General features: G+C 44.6%; 1 protein-coding gene across 1 annotated transcript; it reads left to right on the forward strand.

Annotated features, from left to right (window-relative positions):
* The first annotated feature begins 1,201 nt into the window (after positions 1-1,201).
* Positions 1,202-26,745, forward strand: WEE2 (WEE1 homolog 2). Its single transcript, XM_026657573.1, has 12 exons — positions 1,202-1,217; positions 5,072-5,433; positions 9,293-9,492; positions 10,408-10,498; positions 14,090-14,262; positions 16,845-16,966; positions 18,252-18,398; positions 20,510-20,614; positions 21,007-21,092; positions 22,137-22,307; positions 22,413-22,555; positions 26,586-26,745. The coding sequence occupies exons 1-12, from the start codon at positions 1,202-1,204 to the stop codon at positions 26,743-26,745; spliced, it is 1,776 nt and encodes a 591-aa protein (XP_026513358.1).
* The last annotated feature ends 108 nt before the right edge of the window (positions 26,746-26,853 follow it).

The raw sequence follows: 26,853 nt of genomic DNA on the forward strand, positions 1-26,853 counted from the left end.
CAATTATAAAATTATTTTGATATTATTTTTTGAAAAACAGATATTTGTGCCACTGATCCAAACATTAGACTGTCATTTGCTGCAATATTTCTGAACTATATTGTCTGTGCTAATATAGGTCCTGATCCTGAAAGTGGATGAGTGTGGGCACCCCATTATACCAACAGAGAGCCCGATTGAAGTCAGTATGGACTCCTGCACAGACTTCTTTGCAGAATTAGTACTTAAGGATGTAGTTTCCTTGGGACTGTGCCTTGTGACTTCCACTGTGTTATGCATAACACTGAGCACTATTAAGACTCCATATATATTAATAACAATTAGTACAAAGGTAACCAAAATAGACATAGCTATTGAAGTGTAATCTGGCTAGCGCACAGGACAGAGTTCCAAGACTCCTAAATTTCTGGCTTTACTGCTGATTCTTTTTGGGAACTTGAAAACATCTGTGTTTCTTGAAAAAGTCACTTAATCTTCCTGTGCATTATTATACCCATCATTGTAATCCTAACAGAGAAGAATCTAGAGGCCCTGGTGGATGCTCTTTCATCCCAATTAGGCAGAATTCCCAACTAACAGTAGACCTCTTTTCAGAAGAAATGCTACTGTCCGAGTCGCTGTAGAGCTCTACTGAGCATGGCATACTAAATCAGCCCATGGAATTGAACAGAGGCAATATCTACTACACTAGGGTAGAAACAGAACCTATTGCCTGCTCCATGTCAGTGCCCTCAATAGCTAAGAGATGCTCATCAGGAATAGTTGGCTTGGAAGTTGCAAGCTCACCATTGGGGGAGGCAGTGATGATGACTGAGATGTATTGCAGCTACAGAGGGACTGAAAGCTGTTTTCAGAGGAGCACACAGAATCAGGATAAGATTGAAACACAAAAATCTAAGAACTACCAAGGCAATCCAAAAGCAACCAAGTTGAGTGTAATTACTATCCTTATTAAGCAGCCATCAATGTGATTAAATATCATTAGGCTTAAATCAGTTCCCTTGGAGACTTTCTGATTAATTGGATTACCCAATTAAGCAGCCCAAATTAAAAGGAAGGTATTGTCATAAAACTCTTAATGGTCTAACTATTTTCCTATGGAGCTGGTCTGGATATGCAATACACCATTCAAGAGCTCATGATCCATAGATGTCAAAAGTGGCTTTGGCATTTCAAATTGATCAAGTGGAGACCAGCTGCTATGAACTTCAGATCAGGTAGATTCAATATTGAGAAGGTGCACTGTTTGTTTCACAAAACCTAAACACAGGTTTACTTTGCAGCAGCATGTGGTATTTAGCCTACGGCGTTTTCTGTGGAAGGTGACTTGTAAAGGGAAAAAAAAGTGGCCTGTTTTGCTACTGAATGAGGCTTAAAGAAAGGCCAATCCTGCATATATTTACACACATACTTAGCTTTACACTCCAAGTGGCCCCATTGACTGCAACAGGACTACTTACACAGGGCTGGCTCCAGGGTTTTTGCCGCCCCAAGCAGCCAGCCCCCCCGCAAAACAAAAAACAAACAAACAAAAAAGGCTCCGAGCGGGAGTGAGGGACCCACTGCCGAATTGCCGCCGAAGAGCCGGACATGCCGCCCCTCTCTGGTGTGGCCGCCCCAAGCACCTGCTTGGTAAGCTGGTGCCTGGAGCCGGCCCTGTACTTACATATTTAAAGTTAAGCACATGCTGAAGTGTTTGCAGGACCAGGGAAAAGTCTGAACAATTACCTAATTTTTCATATTAGAAATACCAAATATTGAGTTCTGGTTTTGTTAGAAAAATTCCTCCCAGGACTAGAGCAATTATAACATCTTAGGAAACAGAAACCTGAGTACATTAAGAGCTGAAGCAATTTTTAGATATATATACAGTTTAAAACTCAAGGCCAAATTCTCTGCTTGAGTAACTTCATTGAAACCAAGGGAATTATGCCAGGAGAGAATCTGGCTTCTGTGCTATTTGTTTCTGTTAACACATATTTAATTCAAATAATTGAAAAACAATTGGGCAAAACGTGTTGTTTGAAACAGATTCAAATATCCCTGTACGTCTAACTGAGGGCTGATAAATCTCTTAGCCAGTTCTACAGTCCTCCAAAGAGTTGTCCAGCAAACACAGGAGGTCAAGTCTTGTTATTTCTAATATACCACAACTAGCAAGGGTGAACATCCTTTTATGCCTCCTTTATATGGTAAAGAGAAACAAAAAGTAGTAACAAGCCTTTCCTTCCTCCTCCTTTTTCCAGTCACTTGGCTGGTTTTCTTCAGTAAAGCCCTTTATGATATAAGGGTGGGACGGTTTGGGAGACAGGGGACTGACAATTGGGGGATGAGGTTTTTCATCTCTAGGTCACTAGTTGAAAGCTAGTTAATAGTGACCGGGAAAGGAAATTATGTATTTATTCACTTAGATTTAAAATAAAAGATTCCTACCCAAGTTCTAGTCACCCTAGCACATCATTAAGAACACATTGAAACCTCCCCTCCCCCGCAGCATTAAAGTAGCTATTTCACAAGAACTCAGCCAGACAGACACCTATATTCCAGCTTTTCACCACTGTGGGAAGCACACCCTCAGCCTTCTCCAAAACCCTTCCCAAACAGGTGTCTTTGACAGTGTGCCCAGAAGGTCACTGAATCTGGGTTATTTCAGACTACACAGGTGTGAGGGTTTGAGAGCCATTACAAGGAAGACCCTGTTAGCTGCCCGGTCTCTGGGGATCCAGCTTGGACACCCCAGCTGACTGCAGTTGTGATAGTATGGCCTAGGAGAGAGGTGATCCCTCAAGTAAGTCAGTTGCAGGACATTTATGGCTTCATAGGTCATAACCAACACCTTAAAGTCCTTCCAAGGACCAATAGGCAGCCAGTGCCCATCCCAGCGCACTGTCTGGTGTCCTGTTGCGAGCAAAATGCCTCATTCAACAAATGAGCCCCTGCATTCTACACCAGCCTCAGTCTCTGAATGGTTTAAGGAGTAGCAGAGTTCATTGCAATAGTCTAATCTTGAGATAACAAAAGCGTGGATAACTGGGGCAAGGTCCACATCCAAGAGGAAAGTTCACAGTCTCCTAGCCAGCCGCAGGTGGTAAAAAGCTGACTTGGTCACTGTTCTGTTATCCTCTGATAGCTATTTAGTAGCCCATATAAAATGAGTTAATCACTGGTACAAAAACCTAAATTGCCATCCCTTTTATTAGTAGTCAGCTGATATTGCTAGGACTGCATGGCCCTCAACTGACCTCCCCTCTCCCTCCTACAGGTGGCCCCTCCAGGCCCCCTTGGTATGTATGTATGTGTGTGGGGAGGGAGGGGAGATAGGGAACACATGCACTGCTTATGCCAGAGCTGTACCTGTTCTGTGGCTAGAGGATTCCCCTTTTTCATGCTTGCCATTCTGGCAGCTTTCCCCGGCACTAAGGGAAAAAAGCCATTGTAGTTCCCAGTTCATTAAAATTCTATATTCCTCTTCAAAAACGTGCACTTCACAATGGCACACAAAATCCTTGGTTTCTAAGGACAGCCACAAAGAGAAGGGCCATTGTCCCACTCCTGGGTGGGTGAGAGATGAACGACTCCGTGGGCGATCTCACACTATACATTCACAGACTTGACAAGGTTCTTTAATCTTTAGCTGCTCAAGCACCAGGAAGCTGGAGTTGTGAATCTTTTCCTTGACCTTGTAGAGCAGTGGTTCTCAAACTTTTGTACTGGTGACCCCTTTCAAATAGCAAGCCTCTGAGTGTGACCCCCCCTTATAAATTAAAAACACTTTTTAATATATTTAACACCATTATAAATGCTGGATGTAAAGCAGGCTTTGGGGTGGAGGGTGACAGCTCACGACTCTCCATGTAATAACCTTGTGACCTCCTGATGGGTCCCGACCCCCAATTTGAAAACTCACTCCTGTTGTAGAGGCCCGGTCTTGTTCTCCCTCCCCTCCCGCCCCCTTCTGAGGTCTAACACATTCTAAATAATGCTATTGAATTTCTCCACATGGGTTACAGCACTTGCTCAAAACAATGTACTACTCAGTCAGTGAGTCTAAAGGGAGACCTTGGAAGTGGGACTCAGATATTAGTCCTGTAACCAAAGGACTAATAATTGACAAAGATACAGGCTACCTATCTTGTCAGACTAATGCAAAATAAAATAGACAAGCTTTCAGGAAATGCAGCCTCTTCATTAGGCTCTGGGAAACTGAGTGAGGGACAAGAATTAGAAAGTAAGGAGAAGGTGTGTAGGAAAGTGTAGCTGTCCCACCGGGCTGTTTGCAAACAGTGGGCTCTGCTACACTACCATCTAAGTCTATGACAAAATGGAATTGCCTTTGACTTCAATAGGAGCAGGATGGGCCCCAGCAATTGTAAACAGGTGATGCTGAGTTCTAATTGTCGCCTATTAACAATGGTACAGCTGCAGGCTGGTGGTTATAAATGCTGTGGGAGCAGTAGTAGTTGGTAGTTTCTCACTAAGAATGGGCTTTGCTAGAAAATATTTGGTAACTGTCTGAGGGCCTCCTGCTTTTACAGCTGTATGTAACATAGTACCTTTTCTTAGAGATGTAGTGCCAAGGAGCTAGTGGGAGTCACTATATCTGGCTTATCAAGTAGTATAATGTGATTTGTGTATCTGTTGTGGGAAGTGGATGGAATATTTAGTAACTCTTTTTGGTGGAGGGGGGATACTCTCTATGCCTCATCCTGATCTTATTTACACAGGCTTAATATCACAATAACACTTCATTTGGGCTATTCCTGATTTACACCAGTGAGAGTAGGACCAGGATTTATTTTACAAAGGTTGACCTAAGCTCTGAATGGATTCTTTAGGGGGAGGGTAATTCCAAGTTATTTTCCCTTACTTAGTATAGTCAAATGACTGTTATGATCAATCTAAACTCCTGTATATGTGGGGTTAAGGCTACAAATCTGATATCTGAAATAATGAATCTCCTGTGGAGGAAATAGGGTGGTTACTTACAATCAATCTTGTAAAAAACACTCCGTATCCCCTCTTACTGATCAAATGGGTCGGTATCAATTGTATTCATTCTGTGTCTTTCTAGCCACAATGGATGACTGGGACGAGAGTGATGAACTTATCCAGAAACTGGATTTTTCCAGCTGCGCTGAAGAGAATGAGATGGAAGAGGACAGTAGTATACAAGAAGAGGCTCCCCAAAGTTCAAGCCCCCAGAAGAGCTGGGATTTTCAGAGTTGGAGAGTTAACAGTTCTCTTGCAGTAACCCCCAAAAGAAAAGTCGTTGATGTGTCTCTGACTCGTACTAAAACATGGGTGAGTCCCACTGTGGACTCTGCTTCATCCTTGAGAAAGAATGCTGGTCCTGCCTGGGAATGTCCTGGGACTCCACTGCATTACGTCACCTGGAGAAAACTACAGCTGTGTGACACCCCGCACACTCCCAAGGCAAGGAAATGTCTCTCTGCCCATTTGAATATACGTTGTATTAAATATATTGCAAGAATTACATTAGATAGGTGATGAGCAGGGGCTACTACCTACCATGTGGAACGTGCTTGTTTGACTGCCACCTTATTGGTTCTCCCCTCTGCCTCATTCCCAGTTTGTATGTTTTACCCACTTTCTCATCATAAACCTAGACTGAGCACTGGAAGGCAGGGGCTAGTTCTGTTTGTGAACCACAAATATCTCTTCCCTGGAACAAACATTTGGGGAGTGTCTAGTCCAGCATTAACAAACATGCTTAACTACCTTGAGTTTTATATTAAAAAAAAAAAAAAAAATGGAGATATCCATCTCCTAGAACTGGAAGGGACCTTGAAAGGTCATTGAGTCCAGCCCCCTGCCTTCACTAGCAGGACCAAGTACTGATTTTGCCCCAGATCCCTAAGTGGCCCCCTCAAGGATTGAACTCAGAAGCCTGGGTTTAGCAGGCCAATGCTCAAACCATTGAGCTATCCCTCCCCCCTTAACTGGTAATCAATTAGCTTGGCTAAAAAGACATCCCTTACCCTTAGATGTATCCTTAGTGTTGAGAGCCCCTTAAGCATTCTGTGTATTCAGGCAGCTCCCACTTAAAACAAAGCTTAAGCTCAGTATGAGTAAATGCTCTTTATAGTGGTCAGTATTTAGAAAACTCTACTATTGAGGTAGATTAATTGTTCTTAATAGGATTCAAGGAGAAAACAGACCATTATTTGGACATGCATAGTACTTGGAAGCAAGATGCTGTAGTTGATTACTTATTCCTAGTTTCCAGATTGTTCTTTGGATCCTTAAATGGAACTTGCTGTTAGCAAGAGCTGGCTAGAAAAAGGGAAACTTTCATGAAATGTAATGGTATTTTCCATTCATTGTCAAATCTGAAACACCTCTAACCAGTTTCTTCTGTCCAGCTACACTGATACTTCCGTGCACAAAACTGAACTGTTCATCAAAGCTGGGGTTGGGTAGGAATCATTCTCATGGCAAACTAGTTTTGTATGAGCCCTTAGGGGTGGAGTTGGGAGAGGAATGTGGTGGAAGCACTAATCGCCTTCCTCTGGCTCACTGATGAAAGATACTTGTGTGCAATAGATGTAAAGTTAAGTTTCTTGGAGAAGGTCATTGATTGATTTTGGTCCTTATTTTCTGTTCCCATAGAAGTTCCTGAATGAGTCCCCTATAGGGTGATGTATCTATAAAACAGACAGTGCTTCCCTTCTGTACTGGTGGAGACCTGGAACTCACTGTGTCCTCACAGGACTTCTCTGCGTTGTTGTAAATGCACAGATGTCCCTTTGCATCCTATGACTCACAAAGGCCGTCACACACCATCACACCCAGTATTTCTTTCTCAATTGACTGGCAACTAGGTTGCTCCTTTGGTTGAATGGAGCACAGCAGACCCAATTCATAGAATATCAGGGTTGGAAGGGACCTGAGGAGATCATCCAGTCCAACCCCCTGCTCGAAGCAGGACCAATCCCCAACTAAATCATACCAGCCAGGGCTTTGCCAAGCCTGACTTTAAAAACCTCTAAGGAAGGAGATTCCTTTAATGCTTCTTGATGCAGTTTTTTTTTGGGGAGGAGGGAGATAGGATTTGGATTTCCACCTGGCCAGTAGATCCAGGGACTAATGTACATCAAAGGGCTTTTGCTTTTGGATCTCCTTGTATCTCTCATGGATTATGGGTCTGGTGAGGAACAGATGTCATACGACTAATAGTGCAGATAGCAGTTTAGTTTGCCCATCCACTGGATGATGTTCTGGTGTCCCACTTCTGACTTGCAACATTCCCTTACTCCAATTTGGACACACACTACTCCTTGGAGCATTAGAGAACTGGAGCAGGAGCTTCCTTAGGCTTAACTTGAGAGCTTGGCATAATGAATCTTCTTCTCAAGTCTTAGATGTTGGCAAACCACAGAATCTTAAACAGTCTGACTAAAACCTCTTTCCTCAATTGCACAAGTTTATTTTCTTGTCTTGTGATGACATCCTGCTAGTTCTCCGAGAAGTCCTTTAGCCTAAAATAGGGGAATCAAGACCTGCTTTTAATGTAATAAATGCTGAAATGTTAAAATTTTCTTTTCTCTACATATCATAAATAAGTAAAAGCCAGTTCCTTAGTATTCTAGGATGCATTTTGTCAGGTCCTGCTGACTTGAAGACCTCTAATCTGTCTATGGTTACGTCTCCACTACCCGCCGTATCGGCGGGTAGCAATCGATTTATCCGGGATCGATATATCGCGTCTCGTTAAGACGCAATATATCGATCCCCAAACGCGCTCACCGTCGACTCCGGAACTCCACCAGAGCGAGCGGCGGTAGCGCAGTCGACGGGGGAGCCGCGGCCGTCGATCCCGCGCCATCTGGACCCCAGGTAATTTGATCCAAGATACTTCGACTTCAGCTACACTATTCGCGTAGCTGAAGTTGCGTATCTTGGATCGATTTTCCCCCCCCCCCCGCCCCCAGTGTAGACCAGCCCTAAGTAACTCTTACCTTGCTCTTTCCCTATTTTAACCTCAAATCAGACTCCATTTACACTGATGATCACTACATTAATCGTCTGATCACGCCTAGCCTTTTTGGTGAAAACTGAAACAGCCCAGTGTTAAATGTCCTTTTTATCACTGCGTTTTGTTATTGCCTTCCCCTCCTCATTGAATAATGGGCCTACTCTGTCCTTGGTCGTCGTCTTGTTTCTAATGTATTGGTAAAATATTTACTTGTTACCCTTTGTCCTTAGATAGTTTAACTGTGTTTTGTGCATTGGCTTTTCTAATTTTGTCCCTAGATGCTGTTGGGTTTTTATATTTATCCTTTGTAATGTGAGCGAGTTTCTGCTTTTTATATGACTTTTTGCATTTCAGGTCACTGAAGATCTCCTGATTAAGCCAGGATGGTCTCTTAACCATACTTCTGTCTTCCCTACGCATTGGGATAGTTTGCTCTTGTGTCATCTCAGCATGCTACAAGGAGTGCATCTATAGTGCTGCTGGGAGGTATAATTCCCAGCCCACATAGACTTAGCTGTACTAGCTTTGCTCCAGCAGAATGCCTAAAAATAGCAATGCGGCCACCTGGCCATGGAGGCATAGGTGTCAGCTCAGGCTAGCTGGCAGGGTACAACCTGAGATCCTAAGCATGTATCTGGGCTGCTGCCGGTACCACAGAGGCCATGCTACCATTTCAAGAAGTTGTCTTGAGCAGAGCTTGTGCATGTATGTCTACCTAGCCTGGGTAGACCTACTCCTCCCAGCTGCAGTGTAAATGCACCTTAGCTGGCCACACAAAGGTAGGGATGAATCTGCTGTGTGAAGCTAGAAACTTGTTTCCATCTGTATGGAAAGCACCATAACAATGACGATCAATGAGTCATCAGAAAGGTGATTCAATGCACTTTGTCAGTAAAACCTTAACTAAAAACAAACAAACCCGTCACCTTCTAGTAACCAGGCTCTTATCTAGAGGAGCAGCAAGCTACAAAAACTCAGTCTTGAGTGATTGTCTTATTGCATTTTGCCTTGTAAAATCTCATGGGCTAAACTTAAAGATCTCAATCTGTCTAGCTTATCAAAGAGAAGATTGAGACATGACTTGACTAGAATGAATCTTCATGGAGAGAAAATATAGATACTAAAAGTCCCTTTTCAGAAGGGGGGTAAAGAAGTTAGCGGACAGCAAAACCACCTTTTGGTGGATCAGACCCTGAAGACAAACTGGCAAATTATTGCTGTCTGCCCTGAACAAAACAGTCAAAACAGTAGCTAGAGGACACTTTTAACTCACTTTGTTTTTATTTTTAAATCCAGAGTCTCTTAACAAAGACTGCTTTTCCTTCAACTGTGGGAAAATTCCCCTCCAAAGGTCCCCGGCACTTGAGATTTACTCCTGGTGCTGATCCAGATGATTCTGCCCAGGCTTCGCTGGTCAACATTAACCCATTTACACCAGAGTCATATCGACAGATGCTCTTCCCTCCCAATGGCAAGAGGAAAGCTAGAGGAGAGCTGTAAGTGTACTGCGGCTAAACAGAGAAGGGGGAGGAAGGGAGTGGATTTTTAAAAGAAACTTAAGCAATGATGGAAGAATTTGGTACATCTTCCTCCTCGCTCTCCCAGGATGAAACAACTAAACTCAGTGGAGTGGAATCAGGCATGCAGAGCAAACACTACTGGGAGGTGGGGCTGGTAAACCAGAAATGTGGAATAAAGAACCATCTTGGCTTCCTTTTATTGGGACTATGAATGTAATATAGCCTGTGCTTACAATATTTGTGTCTAGTACTATAACAGATGAGAACAGAATTCAAACTGTGGTGGGAGTGGGCCCCACCTTTCTCTCTCCCAAGTCATGAAGGGTGGGTTTAGCATAGCTCCCCATATGCGCTAGGAAGGCTGGTGTATGTTCAGAAAACCTTGCACTTGAATGGCTCTGAACTGCATATCCTTGACCCCTTCAAAAAGTCAGGTTCAGATCGGGTTGTGGCCTAATCTATAATACATAGTGAAACCTGATTATAGCGAGGTTCTGCTCACTTCCGAAGGTCCCAAACTGCATTTAGACATGCTCTGAGCAGGGTGTTCTATAAACATAGTGGCAAAACCCCTGGTGGCTGTTCTTCCCTAGTGCTCCCGCAACTTTCACCTCTGTTAGAGCTGCATAGAGAGTGTAGTGGTGGCAAGCTATCAAATTAGCTAGTGTGGATGCCGTATGGAAATTGGACTATGTAGACTTTCTAAACTGGAAGATGAATTTCCCAGCTCATGACCACAGCTTTCTTTGGCCTAATCCAAAGAAACTCACTGTGTACCAATCCTCTGGAAGAGCCTTATAAATATTTTACCAGACTTGAGTAGTTTTGAAGCTGCTCTTTAAAAATGTAAACACGTGAAACCTAAGTCTTATGACTGCTGCAATAGGATAGTGTGTGTCCAGGCTCACTTGTGGCTAAATCTCATTTTAGGGGAGATCTCACTCTAAGCGGGGGCAAGGTGGAGCAGGGGCTGCCAGCCAAGGTGAGTGTCTCTGCATAGTTGCCTAGTACAGAAAAAATTGCCCCTTACTATATCTGTACTAGTATTAATAATGTATGCTATTGTGTAACTCAAGAATGCTATGAGGAAAAAATTATATACTCAAGTTTGAATAGCAGAGAATCCAGGAAGAACCAAATATGGTACATTAATTGATGTCATTAGACTGAAAGTAGTTTACTTGATTTGACAAACTTACATTTGGCTAGATCTGAAACTCTTACAACTAGTTCTAGAATTCTCACTGGTCCTGGCCAACATCCATTCTATAAATGATCATGTGATGGCCAGGAATTCATGGGGAAAGTAATAAGACTACTGTAAATACAGACAAGCTCTTGCTATCTCAACATGGCTGGAAAGAGTAATCCTGCTGCTACCCCTATTAAATAGTGTTCAGTAAGCTAGTAACCTCAAATTTCCAAATTCCAAATATTAGTCTGTAGACTTAAGAAAATATTTATTGTAACTTTACAGTGAAAGGTGTTAGCAGCTAACCATTTCAGACTGGTGGTTCTGTTGCAACAGCTGACATCACGAACACTTGAAATAGGGTAGTACATTCCTAAATGCTGCTTAGGTGGTTAATCTCAGTCACCACCTTCAGCAGGAAAGAGAATCTTGTACTTGGTCATGGCAAGTAAGTGGAAAGTAGAGTGACCAGATGTCCTGATTTTATAGGGACAGTCCCGATTTTTGGGTCTTTTTCTTATATTTTCCTATTACCCCCTACCCCGTCTCCTGATTTTTTCACATTTGCTGTCTGGTCACCCTAGTGGAAAGGGACGTTCTTCTCAAAAGATTTTGAATAGTACTTGTATCTCACATTATCGGCAGCTCTCAGCACTTCACTGACAATTAAGCCTGAAGTCACTTCACAAGGATGAAGACTGACATAACTGTATTACAGATTAGTAAACTGTGCTACAGAGCAGCTAAGTAGTGACTCTGTGGCAGGGCTGAGAAGAGTCAGGATTCCACTCACTGCTAAATGCTTCCCTTTTAGCAGTAAGTATAAGCAGAGGCTGTGCCTACACTAAGAGCTTTACTGGTGTAGGAATCCAGCACAATACTGGCAAAGCTCCTAGAGTTATAATGGCAAAACTATGCTGGTAAAACCATCCCCCATGAGCAAAACAAACACATTTTACTGGTATAAGTGCATCATGTTAGGGGCTTCTGCTAGCACAGCGATGATGGTCAGGGATGGCCCCCCTGGCATGGCTGTGCTGGCAGAAATCTGTAGTGAAGACATTGGCATCCAATGTGATCCTCTATGGCTAACTACACTGGCTGAGTGCATCTGACTTCACTGGAGCTGAAACCAGTTTCCACCACCTGAGAATCTGGCCCCTATTCTGTTTTAGGATCTAATCTTTATAATCAAAAGCTTGTCACTTCATCTGAATTAATCTTGGATTTACTCAATATTTTTGCTTTTATTTATTACAACAGACATTAGTTTTTCCCTATGTGACAGCTATCCAAACAATTGAGCTGCTTTAAAAATCAAACCAAGCCAGAATAATTTAAGGGAGTGTTAAAGAAAAACTCAGTATCTCCATTCAACTAGGTAAAAATCTCAGCTCCTTTACCTTGGAGTCTCTCCCTACTCCACAGACGATAAGTGAATCAATGCAGCTACAAGTATATTCATCATGAAAGCAGTCTAGCAGTGCTTGGGTTGTGCTAAGAAATGGAGAGGTGGTGCTCCCTGCCTGTGAAGGCCAGTGATGCAGCTTAACTTTGACTTGTGTCTTGGAATTTCTCTTGCAAAGCAGAACAGCAGTATAACAACACTTATGACTATGGCAAACAATGGAGAGATCCAGGTAGGGTGACCAGATGTCCCGATTTTATAGGGACTGTCCTGATATTTGGGGCTTTTTTTTATATAGGCTCCTATTACCCCCCCACCCTCTGTCCCGATTGTTCACACTTGCTGTCTGGTCACCCTAGATCCAGGATTACTATGGACTACCATGCTCATTAAAAGGAAGCCTCTTACCACTTAGCAATAGATTTGGTTTGACACCAGTCAGACAAAACCACTTGTCTAGGGTGAATAAAACTCTGTAAAAGGCGTTCTGTTAAGTGTGAGCATGTTAGCTTGGTGCCTAGATTGGTGTATTTTCAGTACTTTTTTTAAAGCCTTTGCAGACACTTTTTAAAAATGTTTGCAGTGAGTTAGGTATGTGTACTGCTTTTTATGCTTAATAGTATCTGGGGGCTGCATTTTAACTGTCCTGTGTGGCACCTCTTCCACTTATGATCACAAACATCTGAGGTAACCTCAGCCATTGCATATGTGGGAAGAAAATGTGCAATGTGAGTCTTATTTTGGGGGGAGAAAAAATTCATGGACTACTCTTGCTCTTTATTTCATATCCCATCTTCACTAGTCCCCTGCTTCCTTGGCTATACTGTCCAGTTGTCTTGTATCTTTCCCTTCTCCCTTGGACATTCCTCTAGTGATGGTGGCAGATAACTCCTGGTTCCTCCCTTCCTCTTGTGTATCAGTGGCTACTAACATAGGCACACAGGTTGACTATTTTCCAGCTGTTTTCCTAGGCTCTTAATTGTGTGAAGAATGGCCTGGACAGGTGTAGTAGCTGGAAACTTGGACAGGCAGCATTGTGACTACCTCACTTGTCATAGACCTTCAGCAAATACTGTGAAGAATATTGAAAGCTTCTAGACCACAGTCTGAACTGCTGCAGTATTGCACCTACTGTATGCAAATATAGAACAACCATGATGAAATAACTTGTGCATAGCTTGTGGGGCATGCTAGCCAGGATACCAGAACTGTCTAAATTCAAAACATGCATTAGTTCTCTTACTTAAAGCACAGCTGGACATGTGGAGCTCCTGTCTAAACTTTTAAAACACTGCAGACTGGTAGACCCTGCCCACCTAACCCTATGCTTCTGAATTTGCCTTCTCCCGATAACTGATTTGTTCTGACCAGCCCTCCAGTGGTCTTCCATCTGGAAATTCCTTCTCTGGAGGACAAGAACTAACAGTTCAGTGGTACAAGTCTCCTTCCACCCAATCAAATATCTGTAACCGATTCCCATGTAACTCTACTGTAGTTAATGATTGGAGTCCAATAACATTACCTTCTGCTGCTGCTCCACATTCAGGATGGTTATCTTGGCTGTGGGTCACAACTACCTAAAGGTGGATAGCTGAAGTAGCCTTGAGATCTAATGCCATGGGACCATTTATGCACAGTTAGCTAGAACACCGTGCCCAATTCCTGACCTGCATTAACTAATTGCAGTGCTAGTGAGTCATGGGGGAGAGGGAATTCTTAGCTACTTTCTGCTTGGTCTATGTCAGGTCATCATCAAAGGCCCTGGAACCTCAAACTGGTGATGGAAGGAGACCATTACAGAGAAGCAGGCAGGAGCTCTGTGTCTGAATGGTTGAGAGTACACAAAAATGAAGAGGGAGCTGAATGGAGACTTTACATGTTAGTTTTAAGACCACTATTTAAGACCACCTTTGGTGTATGACGAGTCCTTAACTTTTCTTTCTCTTGTTGCTTTGCTTTGTCTAATCCCCTAGAGATTTCTCTTGAGAGAGAGCAACATGGTTTCCCGCTACAAGAAGGAATTCCTGGAGCTAGAAAAAATTGGGGTAGGAGAATTTGGCTCTGTCTACAAGTGTATCAAACGCCTAGATGGATGTGTGTATGCTATCAAGCGCTCGAAGAGGCCTCTGGCAGGATCCTCAGATGAGTGAGTGTATGAACTGGAAACTACAGTGGTAAAAACGCTGCTCTGTGTCAGTTGGGGTATTTTTTTTTTTTTTTAATGGAATGCTAGGCATATCTTTGAGACACGTATTTCTACATTACTCACTCCTCCTCCATCCCTCTAAGGATCTTAAAAGCATATCTTTGGAAACTTGTAACTAACACCAGATTCCAGGATAAACCTTGGAAGGAGGAGTAGACTAAAACAGTGGGGGTGTTCATATTCATAGCTCGTAGAAATGTAAGGAGCGGTCATATGGACTGACTTGCCCTCTCACTTTGCATCTTGGATTTCAAGAGAACATAATGTCAATACTGGTTCAGACCAATGGTCCATCCAGCCCTGTACCCTGTCTTCAACAGTGGCTGGTGCCAAAGGCTTAAGAGGGAATGAACAGAACAGGGCAATTGATCAGGTGATCCATCCCCTGTCATCCAGTCCCAGCTTCTGGCAGTCTGAAGTTAGGGGCATCATGAACGTGGGGTTGTGTCTCTGACCATCTTGGCTAATAACCATTGAATGACTTATTCTCCATGAACTTACCTAATTCTTTTTTGAACCCAGTTACTCTTTTGGCCTTCACAGAGTTCCACAGGTCGATTGTGTAATGTGTGAAGTAATTCTTCATGTTAGTTTTAAACCTGAGACCTATTAATTTCATTGGGTGATCCCTGGTTCTTGTTAGTGAATAAGGAAGTGTCATTTACCCCTTCACATATATCTGCACTATTCATGATTTTATATACCTCTACCATATTTCCCCTCAGTCATGTCTTTCCTAAGCTGAACAGTTAGTCTTCTTAATCTCTCCATATGGAAACGGTTCCATACCCCCTAATCATTTTTGTTGCCCTTCTCTGTACTTTTTCCAATTCTAATGTACTTTTGTGAGATGGGGGCAACCAGAACTGCTTGCAGTATTCAAGGTGTGGGCATACCTTGGATTTATATAGTAGCATTATGATATTTTTTGTTTTATATATCACTTTCCTAGTGGTTCCTAATATTCTGTTAGCTTTTTTGACAGCTGCTGCACATTGAACAGATGTTTTCAGAGAACTATCCACAATGACTCAAATATCTGTTTTCAGTGGTAACAGCAAATTTAGACCCCATTTTGTATGTATACTTGGGATTGCCTTCCTAGGTGCATTACTTTGCACTTATCAAGACTGAATTTCATCTGCCACTTGGTTACCCAGTCACCCAGTTTTGTAAGATCTCTTTAACTTTTCACAATTATCTTTGGAATTAACTATCTTGAGTAGTTGTCTGCAAACTTTGCCACCTCACTGTTCACCCCCTTTTCCAGAACATTTATGAATGTTGACCAGCACTAATCCCAGTATAAATCCTTGGGGGACCCCACTATTTATCTCTATCCACTGGGAAAACTGACTGTTCATTCCTATCTTTTAATCAATTAGTGATCAAGAGGATCTTCCCTCTTATCCCATGACTGCCTACTTTGCTTAAAAGCCTTTGAGGGACCTTGTCAAAGGTTTTCTGAAAGTCCAAGTACACTATAGCCACTGGATCACTCTTGTCCACATGTTTGACCACCTTCCACCAAATCTAATACGTTGAGGCATGATTGCCATTAACAGAAATCATGTTGACTCTTCCCCCAACATATTGTGTTCATCTGTGTCTGATAATTCTGTTCTTCACTATAGGTTTAAACCAATTTGCCTGGTACTGAAGTGAGGCTCACTGACCTGTAACTGCCAGGATTGCCTCTGGAACTTCTTTTACAAATTGGCATTACATTTGCTATCTACCACTTTACTGACTGGTGGATAATCTCCAATCACATGCAACTATCTGGCAAACCCCACTGTATCTGTTACTAATATTACTTTGTGAAACCTAGAGGGCATGTGAAATTGATACTCAGATGATTTGGGTCTCTTTGCTCATGTTATACTTGCTTGGCTAAAAGGAGCTTCCTATGTAGTTCTGGAAATGCCACTCTTCCTCCGTTATTAGGGGTTGTTGAAACAAAGGCCAGCTTTGGGTGCAGGCAGGTGGATCAGTGTCCTTCTATCACTCCATGGTAGACTAGACAACTAAAGTAACAAATATCAGATGCTTCATCCATTGGACATCACCCTGTTGTGCTGAGGCTCCACAAGTAGAACTCTGAAGTTACTGCTAGCTTTTGGGTTAACTCACTAACTGCCAACCTTGCTTTAGGTCTGACCTGCCCAGCCAATACTCCATTAGTGGCTGCTGTGGCTTTGTGTCAGAATAGATTACTTCCATCTGATCTTGACTGCTTCTTATATTAGTCTCAAGATGCTCCTCTCCATAAGCTTCTGAAAATGCCCCTTCCTAAGGACAGGATGGGATTTGCTTCAGAGCCGAGTAATGCCATTCAATCTCCTAAAAATTGCTGTTCAGCATAAATGCACATCTTTCCCTTCCTCCCTCTTAGGTGCTCATAGCTCTCAATCCTGGCCTGACTGGGGAGGTGAGATCCGGTTCTGAACTAGGGTTTCTTGCAGGGCACTGAAGCCCCATTTCTATAAGATCACCATTGTTTCTTCTGTTTCCATCTCCAGGCAAATGGCATTGCGGGAAGTCTACGCCCATGCAGTGCTTGGACACCATCCCCATGTTGTGCGCTACTACTCCGCTTGGGCAGAGGATGATCACATGATCATTCAGAATGAACACTGCAATGGTAAGAACCTCAGCCTTGTTAAGAGCATAAATGTCAGGGTGACATCTGGTTCCTTGTGGTGCTTAAACCTATGGAGCTCCATCTTACAATGGAGATCAACTTCAGTTGGGTTTAAGGTCAGTTTCTAAACTAGAGCATTTAGGTTAAACCTAAATGCTAACTTTAATGCTTTGCCTTGAGCCAGGAAGGTAACAGCTAGCCCATGTGATGGGGAATGCTATAATGACAATGGGTATAGGGGCAGCTTTAAATGCAGGGTGGGGTACCCATAGCTCACGCATGGTATGCACTCATTAGGAATTTTTAAAGTTTCCCCTCATTGCTGTGGTACAGCTGATCTGGGGAATGCATTCCTGATGCCATTGCTGTTTGGGAGTCCACCACAGAGCTGTATGCCATCAAGCCTCAAGTACTGGAGTAACAGCAGTTTAAAAGGAGCTAATCTGGTACATGAGTGGAACATACCTGGAAAGCAAATTCTCTTGCTCTGACTTAGCTGTGTGAATAGTGCAGTGCCTCAGAGGCAGAACCATAGTGAGGGGAAAACTCCCAAACAGCCTGCTCCTGACCTCATTCCAGTTGGCAGGAATTAGTAGGTGGCGGGCAAGTCCACATCTGGACACTTGGAAGCACTATTGCAAACATCTGGCTCAGTTTAATAGCTCGTGAGGTCTGGGTGTGCGATGTTTTTCTTTTGTTTTTGTTTTTTGCTTTGGAGTCGTGAGTTAAAATTAGGCTGCAGTAACAAATGACTCTTGATAGTCACCACTGTAACTCAGCACAACTTTCACTGTTTACGAAGACACCCATGACTAGAGTCATGGGGTGCAGCTGCATAGGGTTAAAAATTAGGCAGAAGATAGCATTTTGTGCAATACCTGATGCATTGAGTGTATCTAAATGAAGAGCAATAAAACAGCTCTGTTATGAGAGTCTTGCCACCTACATTTCTTTAAATCACTGATTTCTATATCGTAGACTTCCTTGCTCCCTGATCTGCCACTCTTAATAGCTTTAGGTCCCTTCCTGGCAAATAGAAAGTAGGTCTAGAGAGCTGGAGAAACCACCATCCTATGCAATGGCAAGTGTAATGCCAGATGGGTTGTACAGTGCATAAGTCTCTTTCCTAAACATTGTATGGCTATTCTGACCAAGGTTTGTCACCCTTTGTATAGTTCTTTAGTACTTAGCGTTAATAGGTATCCAGAGTCCAGCAGAAAATGAGTTCAAGCGTCTCACTTCACTAGGAAAAATACCTGCATCAAAAGTTGACTATTTCTCTTAGGTGGGAGCCTTCAAGATGCGCTGTTGGAAAATGCTAAGACTGGGCGCTATTTCCAAGAAGCAGAGTTAAAGGAGATCCTGCTGCAAGTTTCCATGGGGCTAAAGTACATACACAGCTCTGGCCTGGCACACATGGACATCAAACCTAGTAAGTACAGCTCTTTCCTTGTCTGGTCCCTCTCCCCTCATGCTGCCTGTGTCCAGTAATCTGTGTGGTGGTAGATTGGAAGGTATCTTTCTTCCTACTCCTTGTGGAGTCTAGATCTGCAGTTGAAAGGAAAAGTTGTTGTTGTACTCCATCTTCCTCTTCTCCCCCACCCCCAAAAATGTCTACTGATCATTCTGGATCTGGACAGGGAGCACTGCTATGCTCTGTGTAACTGTAAGAAGAGCAGTCAGGTACAGTTATAACACTCCCTCTTCCTGTTTCTTGTGCGTGGTATGGAAAGAAGAAATGCAATAGTACAGCAGTTGTTCTAAAGAGCTCCACTCTGGGAAGAGGCTTTTTAGTGGCAATATTCAAAATGCACTCTAAGATGACTGGGTTCCATGCACACACCATGCTTTTTCAAGCAACAAATGTGTGCCTATAGTAAAGTAAAAGAATGTTCTTTGTGGACTACAGAGCCACATACTTACAGTAACTCTCCTAGAGGAGGAACTCCCGAGCACAGTTAGATATTAGTGGAAACTCAAATAAGGATGGAAAGGACACTCTTTAGAGAGGTGCTCCAGGGCTCCTCCCTGTGCTATCCATGTCAATCTCTAAATTTAATGGGTTAACTACCAAAGTAGGATCCACTAAATCTCTATCTGTTGTATACTCTACAAGATTATAATATAACTCAAAACTGAACCAATATTAAAATGGTACAAAAGCAGAGTTTCATAACTCTGACAGCCAACTGTACAACTTTAAATGCAAAGAAATGATGATTTTTAACATCTTATTCATTAATGGGCGGGGAGGTAACAGGGAAAAACATGCTACTCAAAGTGAGAGCTAACTTAATTCAGCCAGCAAAAGTTGACTGGTGCTGTTTGCACACATTGAACTAATTTGTTTCTGAAATGTGTGTGAACAGTGCAAACTCTGAGATGGCAACAGTCTACTGGCCTGTGTCCTACATGCAGACTTTGAGCATTTGTAACTTGCTTGCAAGAGGGCTGGAAAAATTGTGGGTTGACATGATCCTGCAGTTTTTTACTTGGGCAAAAATTCTGACAACAGGAGTTTGGCCTATAGGAATTTGCTTTAATAAGGACCATAGGGTTGGATTGTTGGCCAGGGATTTAGTCTGCAAACAGGACTCTACATACAAAGTCTCATAAATCAGGGATGTGAGGTTATCCTCCCTAACCCATAAACGTAGTGAGTCTCACTGGGGAAAACTGTTTTGCCATATGCAACTCAAATTGAACGTTGTTCCAGATTAAAACAAACCCACAACTGGACAGAGGGAAGGAAAATCGAGACCAAATGAAAACTTTTAAACTCCAAAGAAGTGAAATTAGTAGCTTGGGGCTTCTCTTGCTGAGCTCCTACAGCTTCCATTGACTACTAGGAATTGTAGGCAGTCAGAATTTCTAAATTCAGGCCCTTGATACTCATCACTGCAGTAACGTTCAGTACCTTAACTAGAAGAAGCAAATCTCTAGTTAAGCAAACATCTCATGTCTGTCTCAAATTTTGCTATTGTACTGAAAAATGTAGTTGTGAAACCTTCTTCTTTACAGTTGGAAATCATGATCCACGGTTTTTCTTCCCTTCTCCTTCCCTCTTTATAACCCTGGCTGACACAGAAGTGTTCGGTTTCAGATTGGTGACCAAGCAGGTCAGCTCAAAGGGGGAAGGACTTCCTTGTTCCTTATCTGGCTATTCCCTTGTTGCTCAATATAGTACTCCAGCTCAAGTGTCCTGCACCGTGGCGGTGAGGTTGTAGGAAACAATGTCCATTTCCTTTGTCTACCTTGAAGATCCAGATTCACTTTACTATGAAATATCCCAATATAATAAATGTAAGATTAAGACACTGGGGTGTATGGGTTGTGGTGGGGGTGTGGGGTTTTTGGGGGGGGGGGGAAAGATGTACTTGGAGCAGTAATCAGGTTTGAGTAGCAGCCACTTGTACTACTCTATATGGGAGGGGAACTGATCTACTTCAAAAAACTCCAAATCTGTTGACCATTAGGATACCTGCAAGAGCATTCCATTATGAATAGCCAGTGTTCAACTACATATAAGCTTCTGTCTTCTAGGTAACATCTTCATCTGTCACAAGCTGGTGACTGATGGCTCCGCTGCTCAGGAAGAGAGCGACAGTGAAGATGATGGGTTCTCTTCCAATGTGGTGTATAAAATTGGTAGGTTTCATCTGACTCATGGACTGATTAGTGACTTCTTTCTAAAGCTGCTCTTAAATATTATGCTATAGCCATAGGGATACTATGTCCCTCAGTCATGACCTGCAAAACTCAGTCCTGGAGGCATAGAGCGCAGAGAGAGGCTTGGTGAAATGTATCAGTCTTCATAGATCTGAGGGCTGTGGTGAATCCAGCCAAGTTATTTTCACTTTGGATTAAAATCCAGACTTCGGATGCCTGGGGTTGAGGGAGGAGCTGGCTCACTAGCTCTCTGATTCCACCTGTTCTTTTGGCCTCTCGGAGCTCCTTTAAGATGCACACATAGTGGGACTTCCCCCGCAGATCTGTGGGTGTCTGTTGGATTTCTAGTTAGTTTCTTCTCCTCCTGTTAGGTGACCTGGGCCATGTGACATCAATAACTAATCCCCAAGTGGAGGAGGGAGACAGTCGTTTTCTGGCCAATGAGATTCTGCAAGAGGTACAACTGCCCCTTTCATTTGGGGGAGGATGGGGCGTGTATGTGTGAAACGGGAGGGTTGGCAGTGGAATATTGTATCTTCTTTATTAACCTGGCTTATATATTTCCTTCCTGGTCCTCTCCTTTCCTGAGCTCAACTTGATTGAACTCTGAGGCAGGAACCCCTCCTTGTTTCTGTAAAGCACAATTGTATGGTGATGTGTAAATATTTAAATATACTTCACAATTGGGTCTCTAATAGTCTCTGTAACCATATTACATCTCAGTTTATGGGATGGGAAGGAAAAGATAATCTCAAATGCAGACGGTCCTGGTGGGTAGAAACCTGACTACTGAATTGGAGCTATAATTACATTTAAAGCATCTTTATATGCTAGGGTCGTTAACACCTGGACAGATATTTGTACAATAGGTATGATTTCCCTTTCTTCCCTACATGGGGGTCTCCTACCTAAATCCCCTGTATTAAACTAACCTTTGCCACTCTGGCATAAACCAAAATAAAGGCCACCACCCTGTCACAAAGGCAAAATGTTAGTGGCCACAGACTGGAGGATGTGGCTCAGAGACTTCCCAAATGGAAATCTCCTTTGTGGTAAAATGTATTTAGTGTCCAAATCCAATCCATCACATTCCAGCTTTGCATCAAATAGATGGACAGGCGAGGTAATCTAGCAGTAGCCTGACTTGCTACCATGTTGTAAAGGTCAGAGGCATAGATTAGCTAATTTAAGAAGGAGTCCTTCCATCTTGCTGTTGCCTTTCCGGATGTGGGATAGAAGTTCCTCAGGATTTGGAGGATACTCCCAGCTGTGTACAACCTGTTAAAACTAAACAGTATGTTTGGAACAGTGGAAGTGGACCATATTTTTCTCTTCGGAGTCAAAGCCGCAAAGAGTAATGAGTGGGATGGTGAAGGTAGTGCCAGGTAAATGCTTTTTCTAAAGTACTTCCATGAGCCTGTACTCTTATCTTAATGAAGGACCATCTTACTACACCGAATACTGGGGAGAATGAGCATGTAACTGGTTCTTTTCTCCACAGCAATACTGCTATCTGCCAAAGGCAGACATCTTTGCCCTTGCATTAACAATGGCTCTAGCAGCAGGGTCAGGACCACTGCCTCGCAATGATGCCATGTGGCACCATATCCGCAGGGGCAACCTTCCACCAATCCCTCAGCAGCTCTCACATGGCTTTCATGGACTCCTTAAGGTGAGGCTCTTCAGGGTGCAATGCAGAGGGGGAAGGGATGTCTCAGATTGGCATTTCGTTATAAGAAACTGTAACCCTCCACTCCTTCCCCACTTCCTCTTCTAGCTCATGGTTCACCCTGACCCAGTTGCAAGACCATCCGCCACGGCTCTTACTAAACACCCAATTCTTCGGCCCTCTCTTGGAAAAGCTGCACAGCTCCAGAAGCAGCTAAATGTGGAGAAGTTTAAGACTGCCATGCTGGAAAGGTAGGGGCTATCTGGGCATAAAGAGGAGCACTGCCGGACAGTGGTGCATTGAGCTGATTGCTTTAATGGCGTGGCAATTGCTCATCAGCCTTTGGTTTGAGATGGTTGGTAGAGCCCTGCAGATATCCACATCTGCAGACCACTTTTGCAGATCACAGCTCAGATGCAGATACAAATTTTTGTATCTGCGCAGGGCTCTGGTGGTAGAAGTACTGGAGTTTTGAATAGTGGGTCTCTAGGGAACTTGGTTCCCAGGTGTGTAGCTAAAGGGAGGGCATTTGAGTCATGGGTATAGTTTGGGGAGTGTGGGGGGGCATTACCCCCAAACAGAGGCAAGGTGTTGGGGGGGCGGGCGTGTCGCTTTCTCCACCAGACTTCTGCAAGCACAGAGCTGCCCTGCTCTGCTCAGCCTGCTGGGGGAGGAAAGGGGGGATGGCCAGCCTTCCCATGCTTCTCCCCCCACCCCACCCCCCACACGTATCCACTGGCAGGGAGCAGAGGAGGCTGCTGGAGGGAGCAACTGTTGTAAGGGCTCTGGGTTGCTGCCTCAGCAGCTGGATGCTGCCTCTTGGGTCCTAGTGCCTGCCTGTTTGTTGTACAATGAGTGCCCTCTCCCTTGGGGGGCTGGGCAAGGAGGGCAGGAAGTGGGGTAGGGGGAAGAGAAGGGGATGGCAGGGGGCAGTGGGGAGAGGAAGGGGATGGGGAAGAGAAGGGGATACAGGAATGTGTGTGTGGCGGGGGCAAGGGGGGGAGAAGCAGGAGCCCAGCATGTGGCGTCCCCATGGCCGCCCGCAGCAGCACCAGAGCAGCGACATCACTGCAGCATGTGCTTTGCCCCCCAATATCTCCATCAAACTATACCTATGTTTCTAGGGCTCTGCCACAATTCACCTGTATGTAGCTCTAGGAAAGCAGCAGTTCACCTCCAGGTGAAGTGCTGTGCTGGCTAGATCATCTGACTAACCAATGACTTGGCTGACCTATAATCCTGGCCACTAGGGGAGAAGGTGGTCAGCTACAAACAGGATTTATCAACCTTTTTTGATACCAGGGACTGGCCTGCTGTCTTCCTAAACTGTCAGGGAGACCTCAGGGACGGGCACTGATCAACCAACAGCTCATTGAGAAACACTGAGCTACAACATGGAATCTGTGTGTAGGGTAGGGGATTAAATACTGAACTGGCTGCCCTGCCCAGAAGGAAGTAGCAATGTTGAATCAATGCAGATCAGACTTCTCTCTATCCCCCTCCAGCTGCTGCTGCTAGTGGCCTTAAGGGGACGGGGCTGCAGCTGAGGTTATGGGATCAGGTAAGATGTGTTGGCTCTCCCGCCACCAGCTAGGGAGGGGAAAGATGAGAGGTAAACTCTTCTCCCCATGGACAAGAGAGCTTGCAGACTCTGGAAAAGCAAGGCAGAATCAGACAAGGGAATCTCCTACAGATGAGAGCATTACAACAAATGGAGACTAGCATTGCTTTTGACTGACTGGATTCAGGGCAGCAGGGAGGAATAAACAGACTTGTATTACAGGACTACTTGTGATCTACTAATATCCAGCCACCTCTAATCTTTGAAGAAAAAAATTAATTGGGGATGTGACGGGTTGGATCACAGTACCCCCCTTGGGAGCTGCCAACTGATGTGCCAAGACTACTTCTGCCCCTCCTTTCCCTGCCAGCTCGGGACCCCAGCACCCTGTCTTGCTGAGCCAGACACGCCCGTCTGCTCCAACACAGACCCAGGGTCTGAATTACTTGCCCCAAAGCTGCAGACTTAACTGAAAGCAGCTTACAGAAGTGTTCTTGTCTTTAACACTCAAATGCCCAACACCCAATGGGGTCTAAACCCAAATAAATCCTTTTTACCCTGTATAAAGCTTATACAGGGTAAACTAATAAATTGTTTGCCATGTATAACACTGATAGAGAGAGAGATGCACAGCTGTTTGCCCCCCCCCCAGGTGTTAATTACTAAGTTTAAAAGTGATTTTATTAAATACAGAAAGTAGGACTTAAGTGGTTCCAAGTAGTAACAGACAGACAGAACAAAGTGAATTACTAAGTAAAATAAAATAACACGCAAGTCTATGTCTAATACAGTAAGAAACTGAATACAGACATAGGCGTGCGCAGCCCATTTCATTTGGGTGTGCACCCAGGGAGCCCCACCCTAGCCCCACCCCTGCCCTAGTCCCACCCCATCCACTCCCTCCTACTTCCTGCCCCCTGACTTCCCCCCTCTGAACCCCCAACCCATCCAGCTCCTTGTCCCCTGACTACCCCCTCCTGGGACCCCTGCCCCTAACTGCCTCCCAGGATTCCACCCTCTACCTAAGCCTCCCTGCTCCTTGTCCCCTGACTGCCCCCCTAGGACCCTGACTGCCCCGACGCTTATCCACACCCCCGCCCCCAGACAGACTCCCGGGAGTCTCCCACGCCCTATCCAGCCACTCCCTGCCCCCTGACAGGACCCCCAGAACTCCCGACCCATACAACCCCCCCACTCCCTGCCTCCCCATCCCCTCTCCACACCCCTGCCTCCTGACAGCCCTCCCAAAACTCCTGACTCATCCAGCCCCCCCAGCTCCTTGTCCCCCAGGCCCCCCCCACTAACTGCCCCCCGAGGACCCTCCTTGCTCCCTGACAGACCCCAGGCTTCCATGCCCCATCCAACCCCCCCGCTCCCTGACTGCCCCCTCCAGAGACCCCCTGCCCCAACCACCCCCTGGGATCCCGCCCCTTATCCAACCCTGCTGGCCCTGGACCCCTTACCATGAGATGAGGCTCCTAGCCTCCCCGCTGAGCCAAACACTGACCCGCGGGAGCGCGCAGCCCCAGAGCGCTGTGCGCACAGCGGTATGGCTCCAGGGGAGGGGGAAAGGCGGGGAGGGGCCGGCGGCTTGCTGTGTTCGGCAGGCGCTCCAGCCCGGGAACGCGGACCCCGCGGCTTGCCACGCTGGGGAGTGGAGCCATTTGTCCACCCCTGCATTAGGTGTGCCTGGGCACACCCGGCACACCCCGTGCGCACGCCTATGAATACAGATAAGATCTCACCAGTTCCAGTAAGCTTCCTTTTACAGACTAGTCTCTTGCAAGTCTGGGTCCAGCAATCACTCACACCCCCTTTACTGTCCTTTGTTCCAGTTTCTTTCAGGTATCCTGGGGAGTGGAGAGGCTCTCTTTAGCCAGCGGAAGCCAAAATGGAGGGGTCTCCCACAGGCTTAAATAGACTTTCTCTTGTGGGTGGAGACCCCCTCCTCTCTCCTATGCAAAGTCCAGCTCCAAGATGGAGTCCTTGAGTCACCTGGGCAAGTCACATGTCCATGCATGACTCAGTTTTTACAGGCAGAAACCATTGCCCACATGGTATTTTGAATGTCTCCAGGAAGACCATGTGGATTGGAGCATTCCAAGATGCATTGTGCCTTAAGTGCTTCTTGATTGGGCACTTAACTTTGCAAATTACTTTCTCCAGGAACTGATCAAATGCTCTACTAAGGGTATTTAGAAATCAAGCCAGTACACGGCCAATATTCATAACTTTGAATACAAAAATGATAAACGCATCCAAATAGGATTAATAGATTCAGTAGATCATAACCTTTACATAGATATGTTATATGGCACAGGTAGCATAAAACATATTCCAGTTATGTCATATTCCCATAAAGCATTATGGGGTACAACATCACAGGGGACACTAGATATTCGTGACCAACTGGGAAACAAGTTTGTCACAAGTTGCCCTAGACATCAGGTCAACTGCCAGAAAACCTAACCTGTTGTGGAGCAGAAGCTTTAGCTGGAGCTGCTTTGAGTCCTAGTGGACTGAGCATATTGCTGGGAGCACTTTGAATTCTCCCAGTCCTGCAACTGTACTGCAATGATGTTGCCATCTAGGTTTGTTCACTTACCTGGGTAAATTGGGGGATGGTGCTTGTCTAGTTTTGAAAAGCAATGACTTGTCTCTGCAGCTGGTGAGGACTGAGTATGGCAAGCTCTGACTTCTCTTCCTCTCCTTTCTCTCAGGGAACTGAGAGCAGCCCGTCTTGCTCAGACCTTCAGGAAGGACCAGTCCTTGGGATGTGCCAGACTAGAGTCTGAAACCTCTTCCAAACAGAACTGCAACAAGCGCCTGGTAGGAGGGAAGAATTCTCGCTCATTCAGCTTTACATGGGGGGGTTACTGAAAATCCCATCACCCAAACTGTTCAGGCTGACAAGTGTCCCTGTGGAAGCAGAAGACCCATAAAGACCAAAGTGCCATGCTAAAACTCCCTGGAGTAGTTCTTGCCTAC

The sequence above is a fragment of the Terrapene carolina genome, unplaced genomic scaffold, assembly GCF_002925995.2.
Source record: "Terrapene carolina triunguis isolate 2854851 unplaced genomic scaffold, T_m_triunguis-2.0 Scaffold247, whole genome shotgun sequence".
NCBI classification, from domain to species: Eukaryota; Metazoa; Chordata; order Testudines; family Emydidae; genus Terrapene; species Terrapene triunguis.

What these genes read in the sequence shown, in the direction of transcription:
- WEE2 (XM_026657573.1), top strand. An exon ending in AGGAAAGCTAGAGGAGAGCT is followed by an intron (nt 9,493 to 10,407) that starts GTAAGTGTACTG and finishes GCAATAGGATAG; the next exon opens with TGTGTGTCCAGGCTCACTTG. An exon ending in ACACATGGACATCAAACCTA is followed by an intron (nt 18,399 to 20,509) that starts GTAAGTACAGCT and finishes TCTGTCTTCTAG; the next exon opens with GTAACATCTTCATCTGTCAC.